The sequence below is a fragment of the Scyliorhinus canicula genome, chromosome 6 (assembly GCF_902713615.1).
Source record: "Scyliorhinus canicula chromosome 6, sScyCan1.1, whole genome shotgun sequence".
In the NCBI taxonomy this organism is placed as follows: Eukaryota; Metazoa; Chordata; class Chondrichthyes; order Carcharhiniformes; family Scyliorhinidae; genus Scyliorhinus; species Scyliorhinus canicula.
In genome coordinates this window covers 196,761,127-196,787,840 of record NC_052151.1, presented here as the reverse complement: position 1 = coordinate 196,787,840, position 26,714 = coordinate 196,761,127, and the positions used below count along the sequence as shown (strand labels likewise).

General features: G+C 46.0%; 1 protein-coding gene and 18 non-coding genes across 36 annotated transcripts in view; 18 read left to right on the top strand and 1 right to left on the bottom strand.

Annotated features, from left to right (window-relative positions):
• The window catches only part of eys (eyes shut homolog), a 3,376,609-nt gene that overhangs the window by 455,295 nt on the left and 2,894,600 nt on the right, over positions 1-26,714 (bottom strand). For all 18 annotated transcript variants that reach the window (XM_038800705.1, XM_038800706.1, XM_038800712.1 and 15 more), the window contains one exon: positions 14,574-14,727. In XM_038800705.1, coding sequence (XP_038656633.1) covers positions 14,574-14,727 — 154 coding nt within the window. The remainder of the gene's footprint in view (positions 1-14,573; positions 14,728-26,714) is intronic.
• Positions 568-640, top strand: trnak-uuu. Its single transcript has one exon. It is a non-coding gene; the product is annotated as a tRNA-Lys (tRNA).
• trnat-agu lies at positions 1,105-1,178 on the top strand. The gene has a single exon. It is a non-coding gene; the product is annotated as a tRNA-Thr (tRNA).
• Positions 2,245-2,317, top strand: trnak-uuu. Its single transcript has one exon. It is a non-coding gene; the product is annotated as a tRNA-Lys (tRNA).
• On the top strand, positions 2,782-2,855 carry trnat-agu. The gene has a single exon. It is a non-coding gene; the product is annotated as a tRNA-Thr (tRNA).
• trnak-uuu lies at positions 3,922-3,994 on the top strand. Its single transcript has one exon. It is a non-coding gene; the product is annotated as a tRNA-Lys (tRNA).
• trnat-agu lies at positions 4,459-4,532 on the top strand. Its single transcript has one exon. It is a non-coding gene; the product is annotated as a tRNA-Thr (tRNA).
• On the top strand, positions 5,599-5,671 carry trnak-uuu. Its single transcript has one exon. It is a non-coding gene; the product is annotated as a tRNA-Lys (tRNA).
• On the top strand, positions 6,135-6,208 carry trnat-agu. The gene has a single exon. It is a non-coding gene; the product is annotated as a tRNA-Thr (tRNA).
• On the top strand, positions 7,275-7,347 carry trnak-uuu. The gene has a single exon. It is a non-coding gene; the product is annotated as a tRNA-Lys (tRNA).
• Positions 7,791-7,864, top strand: trnat-agu. The gene has a single exon. It is a non-coding gene; the product is annotated as a tRNA-Thr (tRNA).
• Positions 7,999-8,071, top strand: trnak-uuu. The gene has a single exon. It is a non-coding gene; the product is annotated as a tRNA-Lys (tRNA).
• Positions 8,536-8,609, top strand: trnat-agu. Its single transcript has one exon. It is a non-coding gene; the product is annotated as a tRNA-Thr (tRNA).
• trnak-uuu lies at positions 9,675-9,747 on the top strand. Its single transcript has one exon. It is a non-coding gene; the product is annotated as a tRNA-Lys (tRNA).
• On the top strand, positions 10,191-10,264 carry trnat-agu. The gene has a single exon. It is a non-coding gene; the product is annotated as a tRNA-Thr (tRNA).
• Positions 11,330-11,402, top strand: trnak-uuu. The gene has a single exon. It is a non-coding gene; the product is annotated as a tRNA-Lys (tRNA).
• On the top strand, positions 11,846-11,919 carry trnat-agu. The gene has a single exon. It is a non-coding gene; the product is annotated as a tRNA-Thr (tRNA).
• On the top strand, positions 12,054-12,126 carry trnak-uuu. The gene has a single exon. It is a non-coding gene; the product is annotated as a tRNA-Lys (tRNA).
• trnat-agu lies at positions 12,590-12,663 on the top strand. Its single transcript has one exon. It is a non-coding gene; the product is annotated as a tRNA-Thr (tRNA).

The following is a 26,714-nucleotide window of genomic DNA, read 5'->3' as shown; positions in this document are numbered from 1 at the left end:
CAGACCCACTGATATTTTCCATCATTTCCTGTTTTTTTTTCAGATTTCACATCCACAGTAATTTGCTTTTATATTGAACGATTTATGTTGCTGCATGTTAGCAAGAACGAATCGGGCGGGATAAATGATGGGGCGTTTTCCATGAAGATGTGGTGCAGACACACTTTTACACCCTGAAACTTTGCAATTTGCATAATTTGCTCCTTTACTAGATGGGTTTACATGCGTTCACGCTCTGCCACAACAAACATCAGATGACCCCCTTTATTCTATCTCTAAAAAGAGAATCTGTGTCTCTGTAGCTTCCCACTCATCTCTCACCAAACTAAATGTAATCTTCAATTTCTCGAAGTACCAGTGCAGGTCCCTGGGTAACAACAGTTGTCACATCACAAGTCACTGGTAAAAAGCAAGTACAAGCTGAAGAATTTGAGAAAGGGAGCCAAAGGAAGGCTGCCGCTCTGCTTGTGAGGAAAATGAGCAGGAGAGGCTGAATTACCAATGAAGAAAATTCAAAAGGTACAATATGAGAGTTTGAAGTGAGCAATGAGGAACTTTTAAGAGTGGGCCCTGGTAGCTCAGTCGGCAGAGCATCAGACTTTTAATCTGAGGGCCCAGGGTTCAAGTCCCTGTCGGGGCTTTCATTTTGTCTCAAGGCGCTTGCTCCCCAATGAACAGTAGGAAAAAAGAATAGAAAATGCAGGATGATTTATGAAAAGTGGAAGAATCGTGAAAATGTTGGGTTTTCCAAATTGCAACAGCCATCAAGAAGTTTTGCTAGATTTTCTAATGTAATGTAAAAATGTAATGTTAATGTAAAAACTCGCTCCTGGTCTTGTCCTGCATTATACCACTATAGTTTTCTGGTCATGTTTAATCACTTCAATATTCGTAAAATATTTCCTGTTTGTTTACTTCTTCCCTGCAGGACTGCTATACATTAATAACTTTCAGAAATTACTGCAATTTTTACACTTTCAAAAGCCCATTGCAGATGAATATTTTAATTTGCACTCTCAAAGTCAGCATAAGAAATCAACAATACTGGTGTTTAATCAAAATAATTGAAATCTGTTCTAAACTTGCAAGCCCACAATCAAGGTTGGTGCTGTGGCTTAGATGGTTAAAGCACCTGTCCAGTAATCAGGAGATCCTGAGTTCAAATCTCAGCAGTGCCTTTGGGTCAAAGCTTGGAGCCTGTGAAGAAATGTTCCCAATTCAATGGTGAATGCAGAACACGTTGGCAAAATATCTGTGGCACCGAACATCTAGTTTGCTTTACCTTGATTTTTGTCAAACTTTATTCAACCTTCCATAGCTCCCATATTTCATGCAACTTCCATTTTCCTCACCTACTCCATTGCATGTACTCCTCGCTTCAGCTCTGAGTAAAGATCCCACGGATTTGAAACATTAACACTGTGTCTGGCTCCAAAGATATCCCCTCATTTTCTGACCCTCAATCCTATCATTTTTAGCTTCTCACGCAGAGTCGCAGCTTCCGCAGTATTTTCCTTTGAATGCATGACAGGATTTACCTGAGGAATTCCAGAAGGAACATTTTGACTGTTTCTCAGCGATATCTGTGAGCAACGTTTGAATGATTAAATGCTTTACTCTGATGAAGAGTGTCCCAGCCTCGAAATATTAGCTTGGTTCTCTCTTCACAGATGCTGCCAGACCCACTGATATTTTCCATCATTTCCTGTTTTTTTTTCAGATTTCACATCCACAGTAATTTGCTTTTATATTGAACGATTTATGTTGCTGCATGTTAGCAAGAACGAATCGGGCGGGATAAATGATGGGGCGTTTTCCATGAAGATGTGGTGCAGACACACTTTTACACCCTCAAACTTTGCAATTTGCATAATTTGCTCCTTTACTAGATGGGTTTACATGCGTTCACGCTCTGCCACAACAAACATCAGATGACACCCTTTATTCTATCTCTAAAAAGAGAATTTGTGTCTCTGTAGCTTCCCACTCATCTCTCACCAAACTAAATGTAATCTTCAATTTCTCCAAGTACCAGTGCAGGTCCCTGGGTAACAACAGTTGTCACATCACAAGTCACTGGTAAAAAGCAAGTACAAGCTGAAGAATTTGAGAAAGGGAGCCAAAGGAAGGCTGCCGCTCTGCTTGTGAGGAAAATGAGCAGGAGAGGCTGAATTTCCAATGAAGAAAATTCAAAAGGTACAATATGAGAGTTTGAAGTGAGCAATGAGGAACTTTTAAGAATGGGCCCTGGTAGCTCAGTCGGTAGAGCATCAGACTTTTAATCTGAGGGCCCAGGGTTCAAGTCCCTGTCAGAGCTTCCATTTTGTCTCAAGGCGCTTGCTCCCCAATGAACAGTAGGAAAAAAGAATAGAAAATGCAGGATGATTTATGAAAAGTGGAAGAATCGTGACAATGTTGGGTTTTCCAAATTGCAACAGCCATCAAGAAGTTTTGCTAGATTTTCTAATGTAATGTAAAAATGTAATGTTAATGTAAAAACTCGCTCCTGGTATTGTCCTGCATTATACCACTATAGTTTTCTGGTCATGTTTAATCACTTCAATATTCGTAAAATATTTCCTGTTTGTTTACTTCTTCCATGCAGGACTGCTATACATTAATAACTTTCAGAAATTACTGCAATTTTTACACTTTCAAAAGCCCATTGCAGATGAATCTTTTAATTTGCACTCTCAAAGTCAGCATAAGAAATCAACAATACTGGTGTTTAATCAAAATAATTGAAATCTGTTCTAAACTTGCAAGCCCACAATCAAGGTTGGTGCTGTGGCTTAGATGGTTAAAGCGCCTGTCTAGTGAACAGGAGATCCTGAGTTCAAATCTCAGCAGTGCCTTTGGGTCAAAGCTTGGAGCCTGTGAAGAAATGTTCCCAATTCAATGGTGAAATGCAGAACACGTTGGCAAAATATCTGTGGCACCGAACATCTAGTTTGCTTTACCTTGATTTTTGTCAAACTTTATTCAACCTTCCATAGCTCCCATATTTTATGCAACTTCCATTTTCCTCACCTACTCCATTGCATGTACTCCTCGCTTCAGCTCTGAGTAAAGATCCCACGGATTTGAAACATTAACACTGTGTCTGGCTCCAAAGATATCCCCTCATTTTCTGACCCTCAATCCTATCATTTTTAGCTTCTCACGCAGAGTCGCAGCTTCCGCAGTATTTTCCTTTGAATGCATGACAGGATTTACCTGAGGAATTCCAGAAGGAACATTTTGACTGTTTCTCAGCGATATCTGTGAGCAACGTTTGAATGATTAAATGCTTTACTCTGATGAAGAGTGTCCCAGCCTCGAAATATTAGCTTGGTTCTCTCTTCACAGATGCTGCCAGACCCACTGATATTTTCCATCATTTCCTGTTTTTTTTTCAGATTTCACATCCACAGTAATTTGCTTTTATATTGAACGATTTATGTTGCTGCATGTTAGCCAGAACGAATCGGGCGGGATAAATGATGGGGCGTTTTCCATGAAGATGTGGTGCAGACACACTTTTACACCCTCAAACTTTGCAATTTGCATAATTTGCTCCTTTACTAGATGGGTTTACATGCGTTCACGCTCTGCCACAACAAACATCAGATGACACCCTTTATTCTATCTCTAAAAGGGAATCTGTGTCTCTGTAGCTTCCCACTCATCTCTCACCAAACTAAATGTAATCTTCAATTTCTCGAAGTACCAGTGCAGGTCCCTGGGTAACAACAGTTGTCACATCACAAGTCACTGGTAAAAAGCAAGTACAAGCTGAAGAATTTGAGAAAGGGAGCCAAAGGAAGGCTGCCGCTCTGCTTGTGAGGAAAATGAGCAGGAGAGGCTGAATTCCCAATGAAGAAAATTCAAAAGGTACAATATGAGAGTTTGAAGTGAGCAATGAGGAACTTTTAAGAATGGGCCCTGGTAGCTCAGTCGGTAGAGCATCAGACTTTTAATCTGAGGGCCCAGGGTTCAAGTCCCTGTCAGCGCTTTCATTTTGTCTCAAGGCGCTTGCTCCAAAATGAACAGTAGGAAAAAAGAATAGAAAATGAAGGATGATTTATGAAAAGTGGAAGAATCGTGACAATGTTGGGTTTTCCAAATTGCAACAGCCATCAAGAAGTTTTGCTAGATTTTCTAATGTAATGTAAAAATGTAATGTTAATGTAAAAACTCGCTCCTGGTCTTGTCCTGCATTATACCACTATAGTTTTCTGGTCATGTTTAATCACTTCAATATTCGTAAAATATTTCCTGTTTGTTTACTTCTTCCCTGCAGGACTGCTATACATTAATAACTTTCAGAAATTACTGCAATTTTTACACTTTCAAAAGCCCATTGCAGATGAATATTTTAATTTGCACTCTCAAAGTCAGCAAAAGAAATCAACAATACTGGTGTTTAATCAAAATAATTGAAATCTGTTCTAAACTTGCAAGCCCACAATTAAGGTTGGTGCTGTGGCTTAGATGGTTAAAGCGCCTGTCTAGTAAACAGGTGATCCTGAGTCCAAATCTCAGCAGTGCCTTTGGGTCAAAGCTTGGAGCCTGTGAAGAAATGTTCCCAATTCAATGGTGAATGCAGAACACGTTGGCAAAATATCTGTGGCACCGAACATCTAGTTTGCTTTACCTTGATTTTTGTCAAACTTTATTCAACCTTCCATAGCTCCCATATTTTATGCAACTTCCATTTTCCTCACCTACTCCATTGCATGTACTCCTCGCTTCAGCTCTGAGTAAAGATCCCACGGATTTGAAACATTAACACTGTGTCTGGCTCCAAAGATATCCCCTCATTTTCTGACCCTCAATCCTATCATTTTTAGCTTCTCACGCAGAGTCGCAGCTTCCGCAGTATTTTCCTTTGAATGCATGACAGGATTTACCTGAGGAATTCCAGAAGGAACATTTTGACTGTTTCTCAGCGATATCTGTGAGCAACGTTTGAATGATTAAATGCTTTACTCTGATGAAGAGTGTCCCAGCCTCGAAATATTAGCTTGGTTCTCTCTTCACAGATGCTGCCAGACCCACTGATATTTTCCATCATTTCCTGTTTTTTTTTCAGATTTCACATCCACAGTAATTTGCTTTTATATTGAACGATTTATGTTGCTGCATGTTAGCCAGAACGAATCGGGCGGGATAAATGATGGGGCGTTTTCCATGAAGATGTGGTGCAGACACACTTTTACACCCTCAAACTTTGCAATTTGCATAATTTGCTCCTTTACTAGATGGGTTTACATGCGTTCACGCTCTGCCACAACAAACATCAGATGACACCCTTTATTCTATCTCTAAAAAGAGAATCTGTGTCTCTGTAGCTTCCCACTCATCTCTCACCAAACTAAATGTAATCTTCAATTTCTCGAAGTACCAGTGCAGGTCCCTGGGTAACAACAGTTGTCACATCACAAGTCACTGGTAAAAAGCAAGTACAAGCTGAAGAATTTGAGAAAGGGAGCCAAAGGAAGGCTGCCGCTCTGCTTGTGAGGAAAATGAGCAGGAGAGGCTGAATTCCCAATGAAGAAAATTCAAAAGGTACAATATGAGAGTTTGAAGTGAGCAATGAGGAACTTTTAAGAATGGGCCCTGGTAGCTCAGTCGGTAGAGCATCAGACTTTTAATCTGAGGGCCCAGGGTTCAAGTCCCTGTCAGCGCTTTCATTTTGTCTCAAGGCGCTTGCTCCAAATGAACAGTAGGAAAAAAGAATAGAAAATGAAGGATGATTTATGAAAAGTGGAAGAATCGTGACAATGTTGGGTTTTCCAAATTGCAACAGCCATCAAGAAGTTTTGCTAGATTTTCTAATGTAATGTAAAAATGTAATGTTAATGTAAAAACTCGCTCCTGGTCTTGTCCTGCATTATACCACTATAGTTTTCTGGTCATGTTTAATCACTTCAATATTCGTAAAATATTTCCTGTTTGTTTACTTCTTCCCTGCAGGACTGCTATACATTAATAACTTTCAGAAATTACTGCAATTTTTACACTTTCAAAAGCCCATTGCAGATGAATATTTTAATTTGCACTCTCAAAGTCAGCAAAAGAAATCAACAATACTGGTGTTTAATCAAAATAATTGAAATCTGTTCTAAACTTGCAAGCCCACAATTAAGGTTGGTGCTGTGGCTTAGATGGTTAAAGCGCCTGTCTAGTAAACAGGTGATCCTGAGTCCAAATCTCAGCAGTGCCTTTGGGTCAAAGCTTGGAGCCTGTGAAGAAATGTTCCCAATTCAATGGTGAATGCAGAACACGTTGGCAAAATATCTGTGGCACCGAACATCTAGTTTGCTTTACCTTGATTTTTGTCAAACTTTATTCAACCTTCCATAGCTCCCATATTTCATGCAACTTCCATTTTCCTCACCTACTCCATTGCATGTACTCCTCGCCTCAGCTCTGAGTAAAGATCCCACGGATTTGAAACATTAACACTGTGTCTGGCTCCAAAGATATCCCCTCATTTTCTGACCCTCAATCCTATCATTTTTAGCTTCTCACGCAGAGTCGCAGCTTCCGCAGTATTTTCCTTTGAATGCATGACAGGATTTACCTGAGGAATTCCAGAAGGAACATTTTGACTGTTTCTCAGCGATATCTGTGAGCAACGTTTGAATGATTAAATGCTTTACTCTGATGAAGAGTGACCCAGCCTCGAAATATTAGCTCGGTTCTCTCTTCACAGATGCTGCCAGACCCACTGATATTTTCCATCATTTCCTGTTTTTTTTTCAGATTTCACATCCACAGTAATTTGCTTTTATATTGAACGATTTATGTTGCTGCATGTTAGCAAGAACGAATCGGGCGGGATAAATGATGGGGCGTTTTCCATGAAGATGTGGTGCAGACACACTTTTACACCCTGAAACTTTGCAATTTGCATAATTTGCTCCTTTACTAGATGGGTTTACATGCGTTCACGCTCTGCCACAACAAACATCAGATGACACCCTTTATTCTATCTCTAAAAAGAGAATCTGTGTCTCTGTAGCTTCCCACTCATCTCTCACCAAACTAAATGTAATCTTCAATGTCTCGAAGTACCAGTTCAGGTCCCTGGGTAACAACAGTTGTCACATCACAAGTCACTGGTAAAAAGCAAGTACAAGCTGAAGAATTTGAGAAAGGGAGCCAAAGGAAGGCTGCCGCTCTGCTTGTGAGGAAAATGAGCAGGAGAGGCTGAATTCCCAATGAAGAAAATTCAAAAGGTACAATATGAGAGTTTGAAGTGAGCAATGAGGAACTTTTACGAATGGGCCCTGGTAGCTCAGTCGGTAGAGCATCAGACTTTTAATCTGAGGGCCCAGGGTTCAAGTCCCTGTCAGGGCTTTCATTTTGTCTCAAGGCGCTTGCTCCCCAATGAACAGTAGGAAAAAAGAATAGAAAATGCAGGATGATTTATGAAAAGTGGAAGAATCGTGACAATGTTGGGTTTTCCAAATTGCAACAGCCATCAAGAAGTTTTGCTAGATTTTCGGTTAATGTAAAAACTCGCTCCTGGTCTTGTCCTGCATTATACCACTATAGTTTTCTGGTCATGTTTAATCACTTCAATATTCGTAAAATATTTCCTGTTTGTTTACTTCTTCCCTGCAGGACTGCTATACATTAATAACTTTCAGAAATTACTGCAATTTTTACACTTTCAAAAGCCCATTGCAGATGAATATTTTAATTTGCACTCTCAAAGTCAGCAGAAGAAATCAACAATACTGGTGTTTAATCAAAATAATTGAAATCTGTTCTAAACTTGCAAGCCCACAATCAAGGTTGGTGCTGTGGCTTAGATGGTTAAAGCGCCTGTCTAGTAAACAGGAGATCCTGAGTTCAAATCTCAGCAGTGCCTTTGGGTCAAAGCTTGGAGCCTGTGAAGAAATGTTCCCAATTCAATGGTGAATGCAGAACACATTGGCAAAATATCTGTGGCACCGAACATCTAGTTTGCTTTACCTTGATTTTTGTCAAACCTTTTAAGAATGGGCCCTGGTAGCTCAGTCGGTAGAGCATCAGACTTTTAATCTGAGGGCCCAGGGTTCAAGTCCCTGTCAGGGCTTTCATTTTGTCTCAAGGCGCTTGCTCCCCAATGAACAGTAGGAAAAAAGAATAGAAAATGAAGGATGATTTATGAAAAGTGGAAGAATCGTGACAATGTTGGGTTTTCCAAATTGCAACAGCCATCAAGAAGTTTTGCTAGATTTTCTAATGTAATGTAAAAATGTAATGTTAATGTAAAAACTCGCTCCTGGTCTTGTCCTGCATTATACCACTATAGTTTTCTGGTCATGTTTAATCACTTCAATATTCGTAAAATATTTCCTGTTTGTTTACTTCTTCCCTGCAGGACTGCTATACATTAATAACTTTCAGAATTTACTGCAATTTTTACACTTTCAAAAGCCCATTGCAGATGAATATTTTAATTTGCACTCTCAAAGTCAGCATAAAAAATCAACAATACTGGTGTTTAATCAAAATAATTGAAATCTGTTCTAAACCTGCAAGCCCACAATCCAGGTTGGTGCTGTGGCTTAGATGGTTAAAGCGCCTGTCTAGTAAACAGGAGATCCTGAGTTCAAATCTCAGCAGTGCCTTTGGGTCAAAGCTTGGAGCCTGTGAAGAAATGTTCCCAATTCAATGGTGAATGCAGAACACGTTGGCAAAATATCTGTGGCACCGAACATCTAGTTTGCTTTACCTTGATTTTTGTCAAACTTTATTCAACCTTCCATAGCTCCCATATTTCATGCAACTTCCATTTTCCTCACCTACTCCATTGCATGTACTCCTCGCCTCAGCTCTGAGTAAAGATCCCACGGATTTGAAACATTAACACTGTGTCTGGCTCCAAAGATATCCTCTCATTTTCTGACCCTCAATCCTATCATTTTTAGCTTCTCACGCAGAGTCGCAGCTTCCGCAGTATGTTCCTTTGAATGCATGACAGGATTTACCTGAGGAATTCCAGAAGGAACATTTTGACTGTTTCTCAGCGATATCTGTGAGCAACGTTTGAATGATTAAATGCTTTACTCTGATGAAGAGTGTCCCAGCCTCGAAATATTAGCTCGGTTCTCTCTTCACAGATGCTGCCAGACCCACTGATATTTTCCATCATTTCCTGTTTTTTTTTCAGATTTCACATCCACAGTAATTTGCTTTTATATTGAACGATTTATGTTGCTGCATGTTAGCAAGAACGAATCGGGCGGGATAAATGATGGGGCGTTTTCCATGAAGATGTGGTGCAGACACACTTTTACACCCTGAAACTTTGCAATTTGCATAATTTGCTCCTTTACTAGATGGGTTTACATGCGTTCACGCTCTGCCACAACAAACATCAGATGACACCCTTTATTCTATCTCTAAAAAGAGAATCTGTGTCTCTGTAGCTTCCCACTCATCTCTCACCAAACTAAATGTAATCTTCAATTTCTCGAAGTACCAGTGCAGGTCCCTGGGCAACAACAGTTGTCACATCACAAGTCACTGGTAAAAAGCAAGTACAAGCTGAAGAATTTGAGAAAGGGAGCCAAAGGAAGGCTGCCGCTCTGCTTGTGAGGAAAATGAGCAGGAGAGGCTGAATTACCAATGAAGAAAATTCAAAAGGTACAATATGAGAGTTTGAAGTGAGCAATGAGGAATTTTCTGAATGGGCCCTGGTAGCTCAGTCGGTAGAGCATCAGACTTTTAATCTGAGGGCCCAGGGTTCAAGTCCCTGTCAGGGCTTTCATTTTGTCTCAAGGCGCTTGCTCCCCAATGAACAGTAGGAAAAAAGAATAGAAAATGCAGGATGATTTATGAAAAGTGGAAGAATCGTGACAATGTTGGGTTTTCCAAATTGCAACAGCCATCAAGAAGTTTTGCTAGATTTTCGGTTAATGTAAAAACTCGCTCCTGGTCTTGTCCTGCATTATACCACTATAGTTTTCTGGTCATGTTTAATCACTTCAATATTCGTAAAATATTTCCTGTTTGTTTACTTCTTCCCTGCAGGACTGCTAGACATTAATAACTTTCAGAAATTACTGCAATTTTTACACTTTCAAAAGCCCATTGCAGATGAATATTTTAATTTGCACTCTCAAAGTCAGCATAAGAAATCAACAATACTGGTGTTTAATCAAAATAATTGAAATCTGTTCTAAACTTGCAAGCCCACAATCAAGGTTGGTGCTGTGGCTTAGATGGTTAAAGTGCCTGTCTAGTAAACAGGAGATCCTGAGTTCAAATCTCAGCAGTGCCTTTGGGTCAAAGCTTGGAGCCTGTGATGAAATGTTCCCAATTCAATGGTGAATGCAGAGCATGTTGGCAAAATATCTGTGGCACCGAACATCTAGTTTGCTTTACCTTGATTTTTGTCAAACTTTATTCAACCTTCCATAGCTCCCATATTTCATGCAACTTCCATTTTCCTCACCTACTCCATTGCATGTACTCCTCGCCTCAGCTCTGAGTAAAGATCCCACGGATTTGAAACATTAACACTGTGTCTGGCTCCAAAGATATCCCCTCATTTTCTGACCCTCAATCCTATCATTTTTAGTTTCTCACGCAGAGTCGCAGCTTCCGCAGTATTTTCCTTTAAATGCATGACAGGATTTACCTGAGGAATTCCAGAAGGAACATTTTGACTGTTTCTCAGCGATATCTGTGAGCAACGTTTGAATGATTAAATGCTTTACTCTGATGAAGAGTGACCCAGCCTCGAAATATTAGCTCGGTTCTCTCTTCACAGATGCTGCCAGACCCACTGATATTTTCCATCATTTCCTGTTTTTTTTTCAGATTTCACATCCACAGTAATTTGCTTTTATATTGAACGATTTATGTTGCTGCATGTTAGCAAGAACGAATCGGGCGGGATAAATGATGGGGCGTTTTCCATGAAGATGTGGTGCAGACACACTTTTACACCCTGAAACTTTGCAATTTGCATAATTTGCTCCTTTACTAGATGGGTTTACATGCGTTCACGCTCTGCCACAACAAACATCAGATGACACCCTTTATTCTATCTCTAAAAAGAGAATCTGTGTCTCTGGAGCTTCCCACTCATCTCTCACCAAACTAAATGTAATCTTCAATTTCTCGAAGTACCAGTGCAGGTCCCTGGGTAACAACAGTTGTCACATCACAAGTCACTGGTAAAAAGCAAGTACAAGCTGAAGAATTTGAGAAAGGGAGCCAAAGGAAGGCTGCCGCTCTGCTTGTGAGGAAAATGAGCAGGAGAGGCTGAATTACCAATGAAGAAAATTCAAAAGGTACAATATGAGAGTTTGAAGTGAGCAATGAGGAATTTTCTGAATGGGCCCTGGTAGCTCAGTCGGTAGAGCATCAGACTTTTAATCTGAGGGCCCAGGGTTCAAGTCCCTGTCAGGGCTTTCATTTTGTCTCAAGGCGCTTGATCCCCAATGAACAGTAGGAAAAAAGAATAGAAAATGCAGGATGATTTATGAAAAGTGGAAGAATCGTGACAATGTTGGGTTTTCCAAATTGCAACAGCCATCAAGAAGTTTTGCTAGATTTTCGGTTAATGTAAAAACTCGCTCCTGGTCTTGTCCTGCATTATACCACTATAGTTTTCTGGTCATGTTTAATCACTTCAATATTCGTAAAATATTTCCTGTTTGTTTACTTCTTCCCTGCAGGATTGCTATACATTAATAACTTTCAGAAATTACTGCAATTTTTACACTTTCAAAAGCCCATTGCAGATGAATATTTTAATTTGCACTCTCAAAGTCAGCATAAGAAATCAACAATACTGGTGTTTAATCAAAATAATTGAAATCTGTTCTAAACTTGCAAGCCCACAATTAAGGTTGGTGCTGTGGCTTAGATGGTTAAAGCGCCTGTCTAGTAAACAGGAGATCCTGAGTTCAAATCTCAGCAGTGCCTTTGGGTCAAAGCTTGGAGCCTGTGAAGAAATGTTCCCAATTCAATGGTGAATGCAGAACACATTGGCAAAATATCTGTGGCACCGAACATCTAGTTTGCTTTACCTTGATTTTTGTCAAACCTTTTAAGAATGGGCCCTGGTAGCTCAGTCGGTAGAGCATCAGACTTTTAATCTGAGGGCCCAGGGTTCAAGTCCCTGTCAGGGCTTTCATTTTGTCTCAAGGCGCTTGCTCCCCAATGAACAGTAGGAAAAAAGAATAGAAAATGAAGGATGATTTATGAAAAGTGGAAGAATCGTGACAATGTTGGGTTTTCCAAATTGCAACAGCCATCAAGAAGTTTTGCTAGATTTTCTAATGTAATGTAAAAATGTAATGTTAATGTAAAAACTCGCTCCTGGTCTTTCCTGCATTATACCACTATAGTTTTCTGGTCATGTTTAATCACTTCAATATTCGTAAAATATTTCCTGTTTGTTTACTTCTTCCCTGCAGGACTGCTATACATTAATAACTTTCAGAAATTACTGCAATTTTTACACTTTCAAAAGCCCATTGCAAATGAATATTTTAATTTGCACTCTCAAAGTCAGCATAAGAAATCAACAATACTGGTGTTTAATCAAAATAAGTGAAATCTGTTCTAAACTTGCAAGCCCACAATCAAGGTTGGTGCTGTGGCTTAGATGGTTAAAGTGCCTGTCTAGTAAACAAGAGATCCTGAGTTCAAATCTCAGCAGTGCCTTTGGGTCAAAGCTTGGAGCCTGTGAAGAAATGTTCCCAATTCAATGGTGAATGCAGAACACGTTGGCAAAATATCTGTGGCACCGAACTTCTAGTTTGCTTGTCCTTGATTTTTGTCAAACTTTATTCAACCTTGTTGCCTGTCAGGGCTTTCATTTTGTCTCAAGGCGCTTGCTTAAGATTAACTTGCAGGTTCAGTCGGCAGTTCAGAAGGCAAATGTAATGTTAGCATTCATGTCAAGAAGGCTAGAATCCAAGAGCAGGGATGTACTTCTGAGGCTGTATAAGTCTCTGGTCAGAACCCATTCGGAATATTGTGAGCAGTTTTGGGCCCCATTTCTAAAGAACGATGTGCTGGCCTTGGAAAGGGTCCAGAGGAGGTTCATGATCCCTAGAATGAAGAACTTGTCATATGAGGAATGGTTGAGGACTCTGGGTCTGAACTCGTTGGAGTTTAGATGGATGAGGGGTGGGACCTTATTAAAACTTACAGGATACTGTGAGGTTTGGATAGAGTGGACGTGGAGAGGATGTTTCCACTTGTAGGAAAAACTAGAAGCCGAGGACACAGCCTCAGACTGAAGGGACGATCCTTTAAAACAGAGATGAAGAGGAATTTCTTCAGCCAGAGGGTGGTGAATCTGTGGCCGATAGAGGCCAAATTACTGAGTATCTTTAAGACAGAGATAGATAGGTTCTTGATTAATAGGGGATCAGGGGTTAATAAGGGGATGGGGTTATGGGGAGACGGCAGGAGAATGGGGATGAGAAAAATATCAGCCATGATTGAATGGCGGGGCAGTCTCGATGGGTCGAGTGGCCTAATTCTACTCTGTCCTGTAGTCTAATGGTCTTCTGTATGCGCTATTAGCACTAAATCACGGAGCAGAGTTGCCTCCATTTTCTAGCTGCTGGCAAGAGCATCTCCCAGGGGTTTCCAGTGCTGTGTAAAACGAGCATTTTGTTGCTATTGCCCTTCATGACAGTTGGTTTTCCGTTTTCATAAAGATGAAGACGGCACAAAGGAACTGGCTGAAACCTGCTCCTGATGTGTGAATTGCTCTCTCCTCCTTGAACCTAAATTAAGTGAGATTGTGAGGATCAAACAGCTCCCCTTTCACATTGATAGTAAGCAAATATGGCATGTGTTGCAAAGATCGGCCGGCGTGGGTCGCGAAGGGCAGCCAGTTGGCAAAAGTGGGGAAAAGACTCTAGTGAACCAGATAGGTGTTCACAACAATCTGGTTGTTTCATGGTCATCATGATTGCTCGGTTTTTATTCCAGATTTATTGAATAAACTGGATTAAAATTCCACAGCTGTTGTGGTGGACTTTGAACTTATTTCTCTGAATCAGTAATCTCACATCACTAGTCCTGTAGGATACAAATATGCTACCATATCTGTATTCCAAAGAAGAACTCATCTGGCCAATATTCAATATTTATCCCTCATCCTCAAATTAACTGTTTTCAGAAATGGACTGGCAAGCCACCCAGTTTGAGGGGAATTATGGACAGCAATCAGTGCTGGCCCAGTCAATGTCACCATGTCCCATGAACAAATAAAAATAAATCTGTATCAGATAGGTTTAATATTCTTCTCCTCATATCTTTTTCTTCTATGTATTCAAATTACATTTTCATGCTTGATGACTGAAGCCCACAGGATGCCATTATATCAACTGCCCCTTTCTAAGGCTTGGATAAAATAAACCATCCTTCAAGAGGAAGCTAGATAAGCACATGTAGGTGAAGGAAATATCTTCCTGACTTACAAAAAAAAAATCAATCGATTCTTTTGTCCCTTGTGCTTAGGTTCTCTTTAAACGCATCTCAGTTATTTGCCCCAGGCAATTCATGTGGTAGCGAATTCCACTTTCCGAACACAGTTCAGGACAAAAATGACTTACCGCACTGTGACTGAAGTCAGCTGGTCAACATTGATTCTTTGGTTGGCAGATACCATCAGTGCCTCCTGGGTCCTTCCACACCCAAGTTTTACTGTAGGTTTTCCATCAAGGAGAAACAGGTGAAGGAATCGGCTTCCAAAATTTTCTTCTGCGCCTAGAAATGTAATTAGTTTGTGAGGACTTTTAAAGAAAATAACTTTCTGTATTATTCAGGTGCTGAAGCTAAACATTAGCCCTCATGTTTTAAGATGTAAGTAGCCAGATTGCTCCAAAAGTGGCTGACTGCAAAGCGGTTCCGGAATTTTCAGAGTGACAAGGCATGACATCTGTGTAAGTCTTAATATAGGAAGTTATAGGGTACAATTTTCCAAATAATAATATTTATTATTGTCACAGGTAGGCTTACATTTACACTGCAATGAACTTACTGTGAAAAGCCCCTAGTCATTCCGGTGCCTGTTCGGGTACACGGAGGGAGAATTCAGAATGTCCAAATTACCTAACAGTACGTCTTTTGGGACTTGTGGGAGGAAACCGGAGCACCCGGAGGAAACCCTCGCAGACACGGAGAACGTGCAGGCTCCGCACAGACAGCAACTAAAACCGAGAATTGAAGCTGGGACCCTCGCGCTGTGAAGCAACAGTGCTAACCACTGTGCTACCGTGCCACCCTCTACTCTGTCATATATTGTTGTACATAGAACATAGAACAGTACAGCACAGAACAGGCCCTTCGGCCCTCGATGTTGTGCCGAGCAATGATCACCCTACTCAAACCCACGTATCCACCCTATACCCGTAACCCAACAACCCCCCCCTTAACCTTACATTTTAGGACACTACGGGCAATTTAGCATGGCCAATCCACCTAACCCGCACATCTTTGGACTGTGGGAGGAAACCGGAGCACCCGGAGGAAACCCACGCACACACGGGGAGGACGTGAAGACTCCGCACAGACAGTGACCCAGCCAGGAATCGAACCTGGGACCCTGGAGCTGTGAAGCATTTATGCTAACCACCATGCTACCGTGCTGCCCACTGCTACCGTGCTGCCCTGTATTATATATGACTACCTTTAAATTGCTACACACTCCTGAACTAAGAACTAGTGATATGTGTAAGTGTTCCGGAAGCTAAATTTCACAGCTACATTAGAGTCTCATATGATGTGTACAAGAACCAGCTCAATCTGGAACCTTGTCTTGTTCAAGGCAGCATGATAATAATAAACTGGAAGTAGTCAGATCTTTGATCAATGATTATTAACATCATCTGGGAACCGAGGGCAGGATTCTCTGCACCCCCCCCCCCCCCCCCCCCCCCAGTCTGAGGGGGTGTTGTTTGCTGGCGGTGGGATTCTATGCCCCCAACGCCATCAATGGGCATTCCCACACCGCGCAGGGGGGTGACCTGCCGTCGGGACCAGAGAATCCCGTTGCCAGAGAACAGCGGGAATCCCCCTCGAATGGCAAAAACCAACACATCAAGTTCATAGAAAAGTCACTAACTGTATTTGGTTACTTAATGATGTGGAGATGTCTATATAAATGTTTCTGGAACATATCTCTTCATTCACCTGAGGAAGGAGCAGTGCTCCGAAAGCTCGTGTTTGAAACAAACCTGTTGGACTTTAACCTGGTGTTGTCAGACTTCTTACTGTGGTTACTTAATGTATATGATCAGCCCCAGTACAACAGCTATGTAACTTTAGCAGCAATATCAATGTATGGCAATCCTTCTGGTAAAAATAAACTGTATATTCCGCCAATTAGCACACTGGCCATTCAACTGCAGTGTCTTGCTGCAGGTCAACTTAGCCACATCGATCTCCTATATCTGCTGGTTACAGACGGAATGAGGGAACCGCCATTTCATTCTTAATGGGCCTAGAACTTCCTCTAATTTACCACTAATTAGCTCTAACAACCATCTCACTCCGACTACAGGATTTCTTATGTAGGAAATGGAAGCATGCGGCATTGGTGCTGTAGCATCTGAGCTTGAGGTTGAGGTCCATTACTGGAACAGTGTGTTGAGAGTCGGGGTGCAATCTAACGGAAAAGTTTCTAAGTGTCATTTGTGGCCTGTTTTGCTGGGAGTTTCCCACTGGCTATGTCAGGGAGTTTGCCAGCGTTTTCGGTAAATCTTTTGGGCCCTGGGGAGTTTCTCACTGGTTTAGCCCAAATGTAGGGCGGGTTCCTTCTGCCGCGCCCACTCTGGCACCATAAATTACCGCCCGAGGTCAACGGACCTTTAAATGGTCCTGTCCATGACGATTCTTGCAGCAGGTGTGGCCAAAAAAATCCTTATTTTCATCACTGGGGAGCTGAACTCGCTGGCCAGACGGGCTCCTCTGAGCTACTCCACTGTCAGCTTGGGGGTCCCCTATACCACCCATCCATGAGCAATGTCGTCCACCACACACATGGGCATTACCCCCTCCAAGTGAGAACACCTCGCAATGGGTTCCCTGAAGCCCCTCTCCCCAACCTTCCAGAGGCCCCTGCTGTGCTGAAACCCTCCCTCACCCTTCATAAGCCCCTCCACACTCTTTTCATGGGCATGCCCCCCCCCCCCCCTCCTCAGGCCCTGACATTTGGCAGTGCCACCTGGGCACCCTGGCAGTGCTCCTGCCAGCTTGGCAGTAACACCTGGACATCTTGGCAATGCCAGGGTAGCAGTGCCAAGGTGCCTGCATTCCAGAGGGAGGTCTGCACTGTCCCTGACCATCCAGGAGCCTTCGATGGCCTGGGAGACATGTTTGTGTGGACCAGTACTGAACAGTGCCCGTCTTGTGCCTCCCTGGGGAGGCCGTAGATTCTGGGAGGCTGGTAGATCCCAGATGAGCTCGCTGAAGTCGGTTTAAACCCGACTGAATGAGTGCAGCTTGGTCATGCCCAATATGGGTGGGTTCCTGAACCCGATGTCTCCCGAGATCTGGAGGCTTCACAAGGCATCTACTGGCTGCGTTCCTGCTTGAGCACCATGCAGCCAGTCGTTCCCGCCCTCTGTCTCTGATTGTGCTGCAGCTGACCTAGTAGTTAACAATGTACTTGAGATGGCAAAGTGTTTCGTCTCCAGCAATAATACCCCATAGTATTAAAAATAAAAAGTTGAAGAAAACTATTAGTATGCAATATTTAGAAATGCATTGAAATTACAGTGAATAATGCAGGTCTAAGTATTGACAATGCAAACCAACTCACCAATTACCATGAATTCACATTTGAGCAAGGAACAGGCTATTCAGTCCGTGAGCCTGTTCCACCATTCAATGAGATCATAAATTATCTGTATCTTAACTCCATCTGCTTCAATTAATTGCGCAACCCTGAATACCCTTGCATCACAAAAGTCTATCAACCTCAGATTTGAAATTTTTTATTGATCCACCCCACCCTATTCCAGCCTCAACAGCTTTTGGGGGGTGGACATTCCAGGTTTCCAGTCCCCTTTCTGCTTTCTAGTTCTAATTTTAAGATTATGCTCACTTGTTCCCAGAGGAAACGGTTTCTCTTCATGCAAGGCAAGCCAAGAACAATACAGCACAGGAACAGGCCCTTCGGCCCTCCAAGCCCGTACAGGTGATGATACCAACCTTGGCCAAAACCCTCAGCACTTCCTTGTGCCTTATCCCTCTATACAAATCTTATCCATATATTTGTCAAGATGCCTACCGGAGGCTTCAGAATTGTGGAGCTCTTGTGCTCAGGACCAGATTGTGTCGACCTTTCATCTGCTGAAGGAACCAAGAGAAGTGAACCAGCCCTCAGGATGAACCTGGAGCGTGAAGCTCCAAGCTCAAGCAGTGTATTCTGATGGGTACTTGCAGCACATTTAACAGTGCGGATCTGTTTCATGTTTAAAATGTGCATTAGCTGTATGTATGTTTGAAGAGAGATTAGAGTTGACCTCCGGTGGCGGCAATGCGGAGCTAAGCCGCATGTTCGACAGCTCCCGCTAATAACGGATTTTGGGGCTCTTTTCAGGGCCCCCAACGGAACTTCGTCAACGAATCCCGACGTGGGAAGGGGTCTGGAGTAGATCCCTAAGGTCCTTTGGTCCGGACCAGGAGTGGGGTAAGAAGAAAAACAGTGGAAGTGCCCCTGGAAAAGCGGGGGAAGAGAAACAAAATGGCGGCCGGCGGAGCCCTCGAGGAGCTGAGGCAGTGGGCGCAGGAGCAGCAGGAGACTCTGCTGCGCTGCTTCCAGGAGCTTAAGGTGGAGCTGCTGTAGTCGCTGAAGGCTACTACCAGAGAGCTGATGGAGACTCAGACAGCCCAGGGGGCCGCGGTCCGGGAGCTGCAGCAGCAGGCCTCCGAAAGGGAGGATGAGGCCGTGGCCGTCGCAGGGAAGGTGGAGATGCACGAGGCGCTCCATAAAAGGTGGCAGGAGCGGTTCGAGGAGCTGGACAACCGGTCGAGGCGGAAGAATTTGCGGATCCTGGGCCTCACGGAGGGGCTGGAGGGGTTGGACATGGCAGCCTATGTGGTCGTTACGCTGAACTCGTTGATGGGAGCTGGGTCCTTCCAGGGGCCCCTGGAGTTGGAGGGGGCCCACAGAATTCTGGCTAGGAGACCCAAGCAGAACGAGCCGCCGCGGGCGGTGTTGGTGCGGTTTCACCGATTCGTTGATCGTGAGTGCGTGCTCCGGTGGGCCAAGAAGGAGCGGAGCAGCAAATGGGAGAACACGGAGGTGCGGATCTTCCAGGACTGGAGTGCGGAGGTGGCTAAGCGGACGGCCGGGTTCAACCGGCTGATGGGCACGAAGGAGGAGGAGTAGTCACACGTGGGGAGGAATCGGAGGTATGGCGGCAGTCGCCGGGGTCAGCAGAAGTTAGCTGGCTCACGGGAGTGGTATGAAGGGAGGGGCGCGGCTAGGAGGGGTCCTAGCCTGGGGGGGGTGAGCGGGGGGGGGGGGTACCAGGTTGCTGCTGAAATGGCTAGGAAGGAGCTGGAGGATGCAGGGGGTGCTGGGGGGGGGGAGTTTCCGCCGTGGGGAACTGGCCGAGTGGGGGACGCTGGCCAGTGGTGGGCAGGGGATGGGTTATGGCTAATCAGCAGGGGAGGGTGGCAGGGAGCCCTCTGATCTGGCTGATAACCTGGAATGTGAGGGGGCTGAATGGGCCGGTCAAACGGGCCCGGGTGTTTGCGCACTTGAAGGGGCTGAAGGCGGATGTGGCCATGCTCCAAGAGACACACCTGAAAGTGACGGACAGGTTCGGCTGAGGAAAGGATGGGTGGGCCAAGTATTTCATTCAGGGCTGGATGAGAAGAATTGGGGGGTGGCAATCCTGGTGGAATAGAGGGTGTCGTTTGAGGCGTTAAATGTGGTGGCTGACAGTGGCGGGAGGTATGTGATGGTGCGTGGTAAGCTGCAGGGGAGCGGGTGGTGTTGGTGAATGTTTACGCCCCAAATTGGGACGATGCGAGGTTTATGCGGCGCATGTTGGGCCGCATTCCGGGCCTGGAGGTGGGGGGCCTGATCATTGGGGGGGGGGACTTCAACACGGTGCTGGATCCCCCATTGGATCGATCCAAGTCCCGGACGGGTAGGAGGCCAGTGGCGGCTAAGGTGTTGAGGGGATTTATGGATCAGATGGGAGGGGTGGATCCCTGGAGGTTTGCGAGGCCAAGGGCCAGGGAGTACTCGTTTTTCTCCCACGTGCAGAAGGCCTAGTCGAGGATTGATTTTTTTGTCCTGAACAGGGGGCTGGTTTCGAGGGTGGAGGATGTTGAATACTCTGTCATTACCATTTTGGATCATGCCCCGCACTGGGTGGACCTCGGGCTGGGGGAGGAGAGGGACCAACGTCCGCTCTGGCGCTTGGAGGTGGGGCTGCTGGCAGATGAGGAGGTGGCCGGGAGGGTTCGGGGGTGTATTGAGAGGTACCTTGAGGCCAACGATAATGGGGAGGTCCGAGTGGGGACGGTCTGGGAGGCATTGAAGGCGGTGATTAGAGGGGAGTTGATTTCCATCCGAACCCATAGGGAGAGGGGGGAGCAGAGGGAGAGGGAGAGGTTGGTGGGGGAGATGGTGAGGGTGGATAGGAGATATGCGGAGGCTCTGGAGGAGGGATTGCTGGGGGAGAGGCGTAGCCTTCAGGCCAGGTTCGACCTATTGAGTACCAGAAAGGCGGAAGCTCAGTGGAGGAAAGCACAGGGGGCGGTGTATGAATACGGGGAGAAGGCGAGCAGGATGCTGGCGCACCAGCTCCGGAAGCGAGACGCGGCCAGGGAGATTGGGGGAGTGAGGGATAGAGCTGGAAAGGTGGTGCGGAGGGGGGTAGACGTTAATGGGGTCTTCAGGGACTTTTATGGGGAACTGTAGCGGTCTGAACCCCCGGTGGAGGGGGGTGGAATGGGGCGCTCCTTGGACAAGCTGCGATTTCCGAGGGTGGAGGAGGGGCAGGTGGAGGGACTGGGGGCGCCGATTGAGCTGGAGGAGCTGGTTAAAGGGATAGGGAGCATGCAGTCGGGGAAGGCGCCGGGGCCGGATGGGTTTCCGGACAAATTTTATAAAAGGTATGCGGACCTGTTGGGCCCCCTGTTGGTCCGGACCTTTAACGAGGCAAGGGGGGGGGGGGGGGGGGGCTTTGCCCCCAACTATGTCACGGGCGCTGATTTCCTTGATCCTGAAGCGGGACAAGGACCCTCTGCAGTGAGGGTCATATAGGCCGATCTCGCTGCTAAATGTAGATGCCAAGCTGCTGGCAAAGATCTTAGCCACAAGAATAGAGGATTGCGTGCCCGGGGTCATTCACGAGGACCAGACGGGATTTGTGAAGGGAACGCAGTTGAATACAAATGTACGAAGGCTCCTCTTATTTCACGGCTGTGGAAGGGGAGGCGGAGATAGTGGTGGCACTAGATGCGGAGAAGGCCTTTGATAGGGTTGAGTGGGGGTATCTGTGGGAGGTGTTGGAAAGGTTTGGGTTTGGGGAGGGGTTTGTCCGTTGGGTGAGGTTGCTCTATGAGGCCCCGATGGCGAGTGTAGCCACGAATAGGAGGAGGTCGGAGTACTTTTGGTTGTACCAGGGGACGAGACAGGGGTGTCCCCTGTCCCCCTTGATCTTTGCATTGGCAATTGAGCCCCTGGCCATAGCGTTGAGGGTGTCAGGGAACTGGAGGGGCCTGGTGTGGGGTGGGGAGGAGCATCGAGTGTCACTTTATGCGGACGACCTGTTGCTGTATGTGGCGGACCCGGTGGGGGGGATGCCGGAGGTGATGAGGATTCTTAGTGAATTTGGGGGCATCTCTGGGTATAAGCTGAACCTGGGCAAGAGCGAGTTGTTCGTGGTGCACCTGGGGGATCAGGAGGAGGGGGATGGTAGGCTCCCACTGAAGCAGGCAAGGAAGAGCTTCAGGTACCTAGGAGTCAAGGTGGCTGGGAGCTGGGGGGCCCTGCACAAGCTCAACCTCACAAGGTTGGTGGAGCAGATGGAAGAGGAGTTCAAAAGGTGGGATATGTTACCGCTGTCACTGGCGGGGAGGGTGCAGTCCGTTAAGATGACGGTGCTCCTGAGGTTTTTGTTCCTGTTCCAGTGCCTCCCCATCCTTATCCCGAAGGCCTTTTTTAGGAGGGTCAACAGGAGTATTACGGGATTTGTGTGGGCGCATGGGACTCCGAGTGTGAGAAGAGTGTTCTTGGAACGGAGCAGGGATAGGGGGAGGGGGGGGGGGGGGGGCTGGCGCTGCCCAACCTCTGTGGGTACTATTCGGCTACCAACGCAGCGATGGTGCGTATGTGGGTAATGGACGGGGAAGGGCAGCATGGGAGAGGATGGAGGTGGCGTCTTGTGTGGGCACGAGCCTGGAGGCGCTGGTAACGGCGCCGTTGCCGCTCTCTCCAACGAGGTATACCACGAGCCCGGTGGTGATGGCTACCCTCAAAATTTGGGGGAAATGGAGACGGCATAGGGGAGGAGTGGGGGGCTCGATGGAGGCCCCAATACGGGGGAACCATCGGTTTGTTCCAGGGAGCATTGATGGCGGATTTCTGGGCTGGCACAGGGTAGGGGATAGGTGGTTGAGGGACCTGTTTGTGGAGGGGAGGTTCGCGAGCTTGGGGGAGTTAGAGCGGAAGTTTGGGTTCCCCCCGGGGAACATGTTTAGGTACATGCAGGTGAGGGCGTTTGCCAGGCAGCAGGTGGAGGGGTTCCCCTTGTTGCCCCCACGTGGGGTACGGGACAGGGTGCTCTCGGGGGTGTGGGTTGGAGGAGGGAGGATTTTGGACATATACCGGGTAAAGCAGGAGGTAGACGAGGCCTCGGTGGAGGAACTGAAGGTTAAATGGCAAGAGGAGCTGGGTGAGGAGATTGAGGGGACGTGGGCGGATGCCCTGGAGAGAGTGAATTCCTCCTCTTTCTGTGCGAGGCTTAGCCTCATACAGTTCAAGGTGCTGCATAGGGCCTCACGGTAGCATAGTGGTTAGCATCAATGCTTCACAGCTCCAGGGTCTCAGGTTCGGTTCCCGGCTGGGTCACTGTCTGTGCGGAGTCTGCACGTCCTCCCCGTGTGTGCGTGGGTTTCTTCCGGGTGCTCCGGTTTCCTCCCACAGTCCAAAGATGTGCGGGTTAGGTGGATTGGCCATGCTAAATTGCCCGTAGTGTAAGGTTAATGGGGGGATTGTTGGGGTACGGGTATATGGGTTACGTGGGTTTGAGTAGGGTGATCATTGCTCGGCACAACATCGAGGGCCGAAGGGCCTGTACTGTTAGAATTAGAACAGGCCCTTTGGCCCTCGATGTTGTGCCGAGCAATGATCACCCTACTCAAACTCACGCATCCACCCTATACCCGTAACCCAACAACTCCCCCTTAACCTTACTTTTTAGGACACTACGGGCAATTTAGCATGGCCAATCCACCTAACCCGCACATCTTTGGACTGTGGGAGGAAACCGGAGCACCCGGAGGAAACCACGCACACACGGGGAGGACGTGCAGACTCCGCACAGACAGTGACCCAGCCGGGAACCGAACCTGGGACCCTGGAGCTGTGAAGCATTGATGCTAACCACTATGCTACCGTGCTGCCCCTATGTTCTATGACGGGGACAAGGATGAGTAGGTTTTTCGGGGGCGAAGACAGGTGTGCTAGGTGCTCGGGGAGCCCAGCGAACCACGCTCAAATGTTTTGGGCATGCCCAGCGCTGGGGGAGTTTTGGAAGGGGGTAGCAAGGACGGTGTCGAGGGTGGTGGGATCCAGGGTCAAGACAGGCTGGGGACTCGCAATTTTTGGGGTTGCAGTGGAGCCGGGAGTGCAGGAGGCGAAAGAGGCCGGTGTCCTGGCCTTTGAGTCCCTAGTAGCCCGGCGGAGGATTCTTCTTCAGTGGAAGGATGCAAGGCCCCCAAGCGTGGAGGCCAGGATCAATGATATGGCAGGGTTCATCAAATTGGAGAAGGTGAAATTAGCCCTGAGGGGATCAGTACAGCGGTTCTTTAGGCGGTGGCAGCCTTTCCTGGACTTCCTGGCAGAACGGTAGGAAAATAGGCCGGCAGCAGCAGCAACCCGGGGGGGGAGGGGTTTGGTTCGGTGGGAGGGAGAACTGTGTACATGGGTTTGTTGGATGTGGCGGGTGTTATCTCTTTCCTTTTTGTTGTTTGCTTTTTCTTTGTTTTTGCAGTTGCTTTTGTAGTTGGGTGGGTGTTGTTCTTGGGTTTTTACCATGGTTGTTTTGTTAATATTGTTTTGTTGTTTATATTTTGTGAAAATCTTAATAAAAATTATTTTAAAAAAATAAAGAGAGATTAGATTGGATTTGTTTATTGTCACGTGCGTGGACCAGGACAGATTGTTGGTGATGTGCACACGCAGGAATTTGAAACTGCTGACCAACTCTGCCTCGGCCCCGTTGATGTTAACAGGGGTGAGTGCAGTACTTTGCTTCCTGCAGTCAATGACCAGCTCTTTAGTTTGACACTGAGGGAGAGAGAGCTGTCGTTACACCACTCCACTAGGTTCTTGTAGAAGGATGGGTTAGTAAATTTGCAGATGACACGAAGGTCGGTGGAGTTGTGGATAGTGCTGAAGAATGTTTCGGATACAGAGGGACATAGATAAGCTGCAGAGCTGGGCTGAGAGGTGGCAGATGGAGTTTAATACGGAAATGTGTGAGGTGGTTCACTTTGGAAGGAGTAACAGGAATGCTGAGTACTGGGCTAATGGCAAGATTCTTGGTAGTGTAGATGAACAGAGAGATCTCGGCATCCAGGTACATAAATCCCTGAAAGTTGCCACCCAGGTTAATAGGGCTGTTTAAAAAGGCATATGGTGTGCTAGCCTTTGTCAGTAGGGGGATTGAGTTTCGGAGCCATGAGGTCATGCTGCAGCTGTACATAACTCTGGTGCGGCCGCTCCTGGAGTACTGCGTGCAGTTCTGGTCACCACATTATAGGAAGGATGTGGAAGCTTTGGAAAGGGTTCAGAGGAGATTTACTAGGATGTTGCCTGGTATGGAGGGAAGGTTTTATGAGGAAAGGCTCAGGGAATTGAGGTTGTTTTTGTTAGAGAGGAGAAGGCTGAGAGGTGACTTAATCGAGACATATAAGATAGTCAGAGGGTTAGATAGGGTGGACAGTGAGAGTCTTTTTCCTCGGATGGTGATGACCAACACGAGGAGACATAGCTTTAAATTGAAGGGTGGTAGATATAGGACAGATGTCAGAGGCAGTTTCTTTACTCAGAGAGTAGTAGGGGTGTGGAACGCCCTGCCTGCAACAGTAGTAGACTCGCCAACTTTAAGGGTATTTAAGTGGTCACTGGATAGACATATGGATGAAAATGGAATAGTGTAGCTCAGATTGGCTTCAGATGGTTTCACAGGTCGGCGCAACATCGAGGGCCGGAGGGCCCGTACTGCGCTGTAATGTTCTATGTTCTATGTTCTCTCCCTCCTGTATTCTGACTCATTCTTGTTTGAGATCCGACCCACTACGGTCGTGTCATTAGCAAATTTGTAGATGGAGTTGGAACCAAATTTTGCCACAGTCGTGTGTATAGGGAGTATAGTAGAGGCTAAGTATGCAGCCTTGCGGGGCCCCGTTTTGAGGACTATTGTGGAGGAGGTGGTGTTTATCCTTACTGATTGTGGTAGATGAGTCAGAAACTCGAAGATCCAGTTGCAGAGGGAGGTGCCAAGTCCTAGGTTTTGGAGCTTGTCTGGGATTATGGTGTTGAAGGCGGAGCTGTAGTCAATGAATAGGAGTCTGACGTTGGAGTCCTTGTTGTCGAGATGCACCAGGGATTACTATAGGGCCAGGGAGATGGTGTCTGCTCTGGACCAGTGGTGGCAGTATGTGAATTGCAATGGATCTAGGCATTGTGAGAGTATGGATTTGATGATCCTCGTGACCAACCCCTCGATTCACTTCCAAATGATCAACGTCAAGATCATCGGACGATAGTCATTGAGGCACATTGCCTGGTCCTTCTTTGGCACCGGTATGATGACGGTCTTGTTGAAGCAGATGGGGACCTCAGAACGGAGCAGGGAGAGGTTGAAGATGTCCGCAAACACATCTTCCAGCTGGTCCATGCAGGATCTAAGTGCACGGCCAGGGACCCCATTCACTTTCAAGATTTACGTTTTCACATTGTGTGTGATGACACATCACTGCAGCCATGTGGAATCTTCCATTACTTATCGTTTTGATTCACTTTCTTCAAGCTTTCATCAGTTTCAACATTTCCTTCTTGGGATATGTGATAAACACCACTAGTAACACAGTGCATGTATTACGGTACTGCCCATGTATTACAGGTACCATGGTAAATCCCTGCCTGCTGGCTCTCCTGCGCTGCTCCCATTGAGGTTCCAGCTACAGGAGGCACAACATCTTGTGCAATAAAGCCTCGATTGTTTCACCATTCCCGTCTCGTGGTAATTGACGGTACATCAATTTATGGCACAAGATTTTAAAAGATGAACTTCCTAATCAAGCCTGACCGCCTGCAGCTGACCCTCATGCAGTCAACGCCACATCCACCTTCGACTACTGGCTAGGCTGCTTCGAAGGCTACCTCAGAGCAGCCACTGAAGAACTCTCGGACCCACAGAAGCTCCAAGTCCTCTATTCACGGGTAAGCCCTGAAATTTTTCCCCTCATCCGGGATGTGCTCACCTACACAGAAGCGA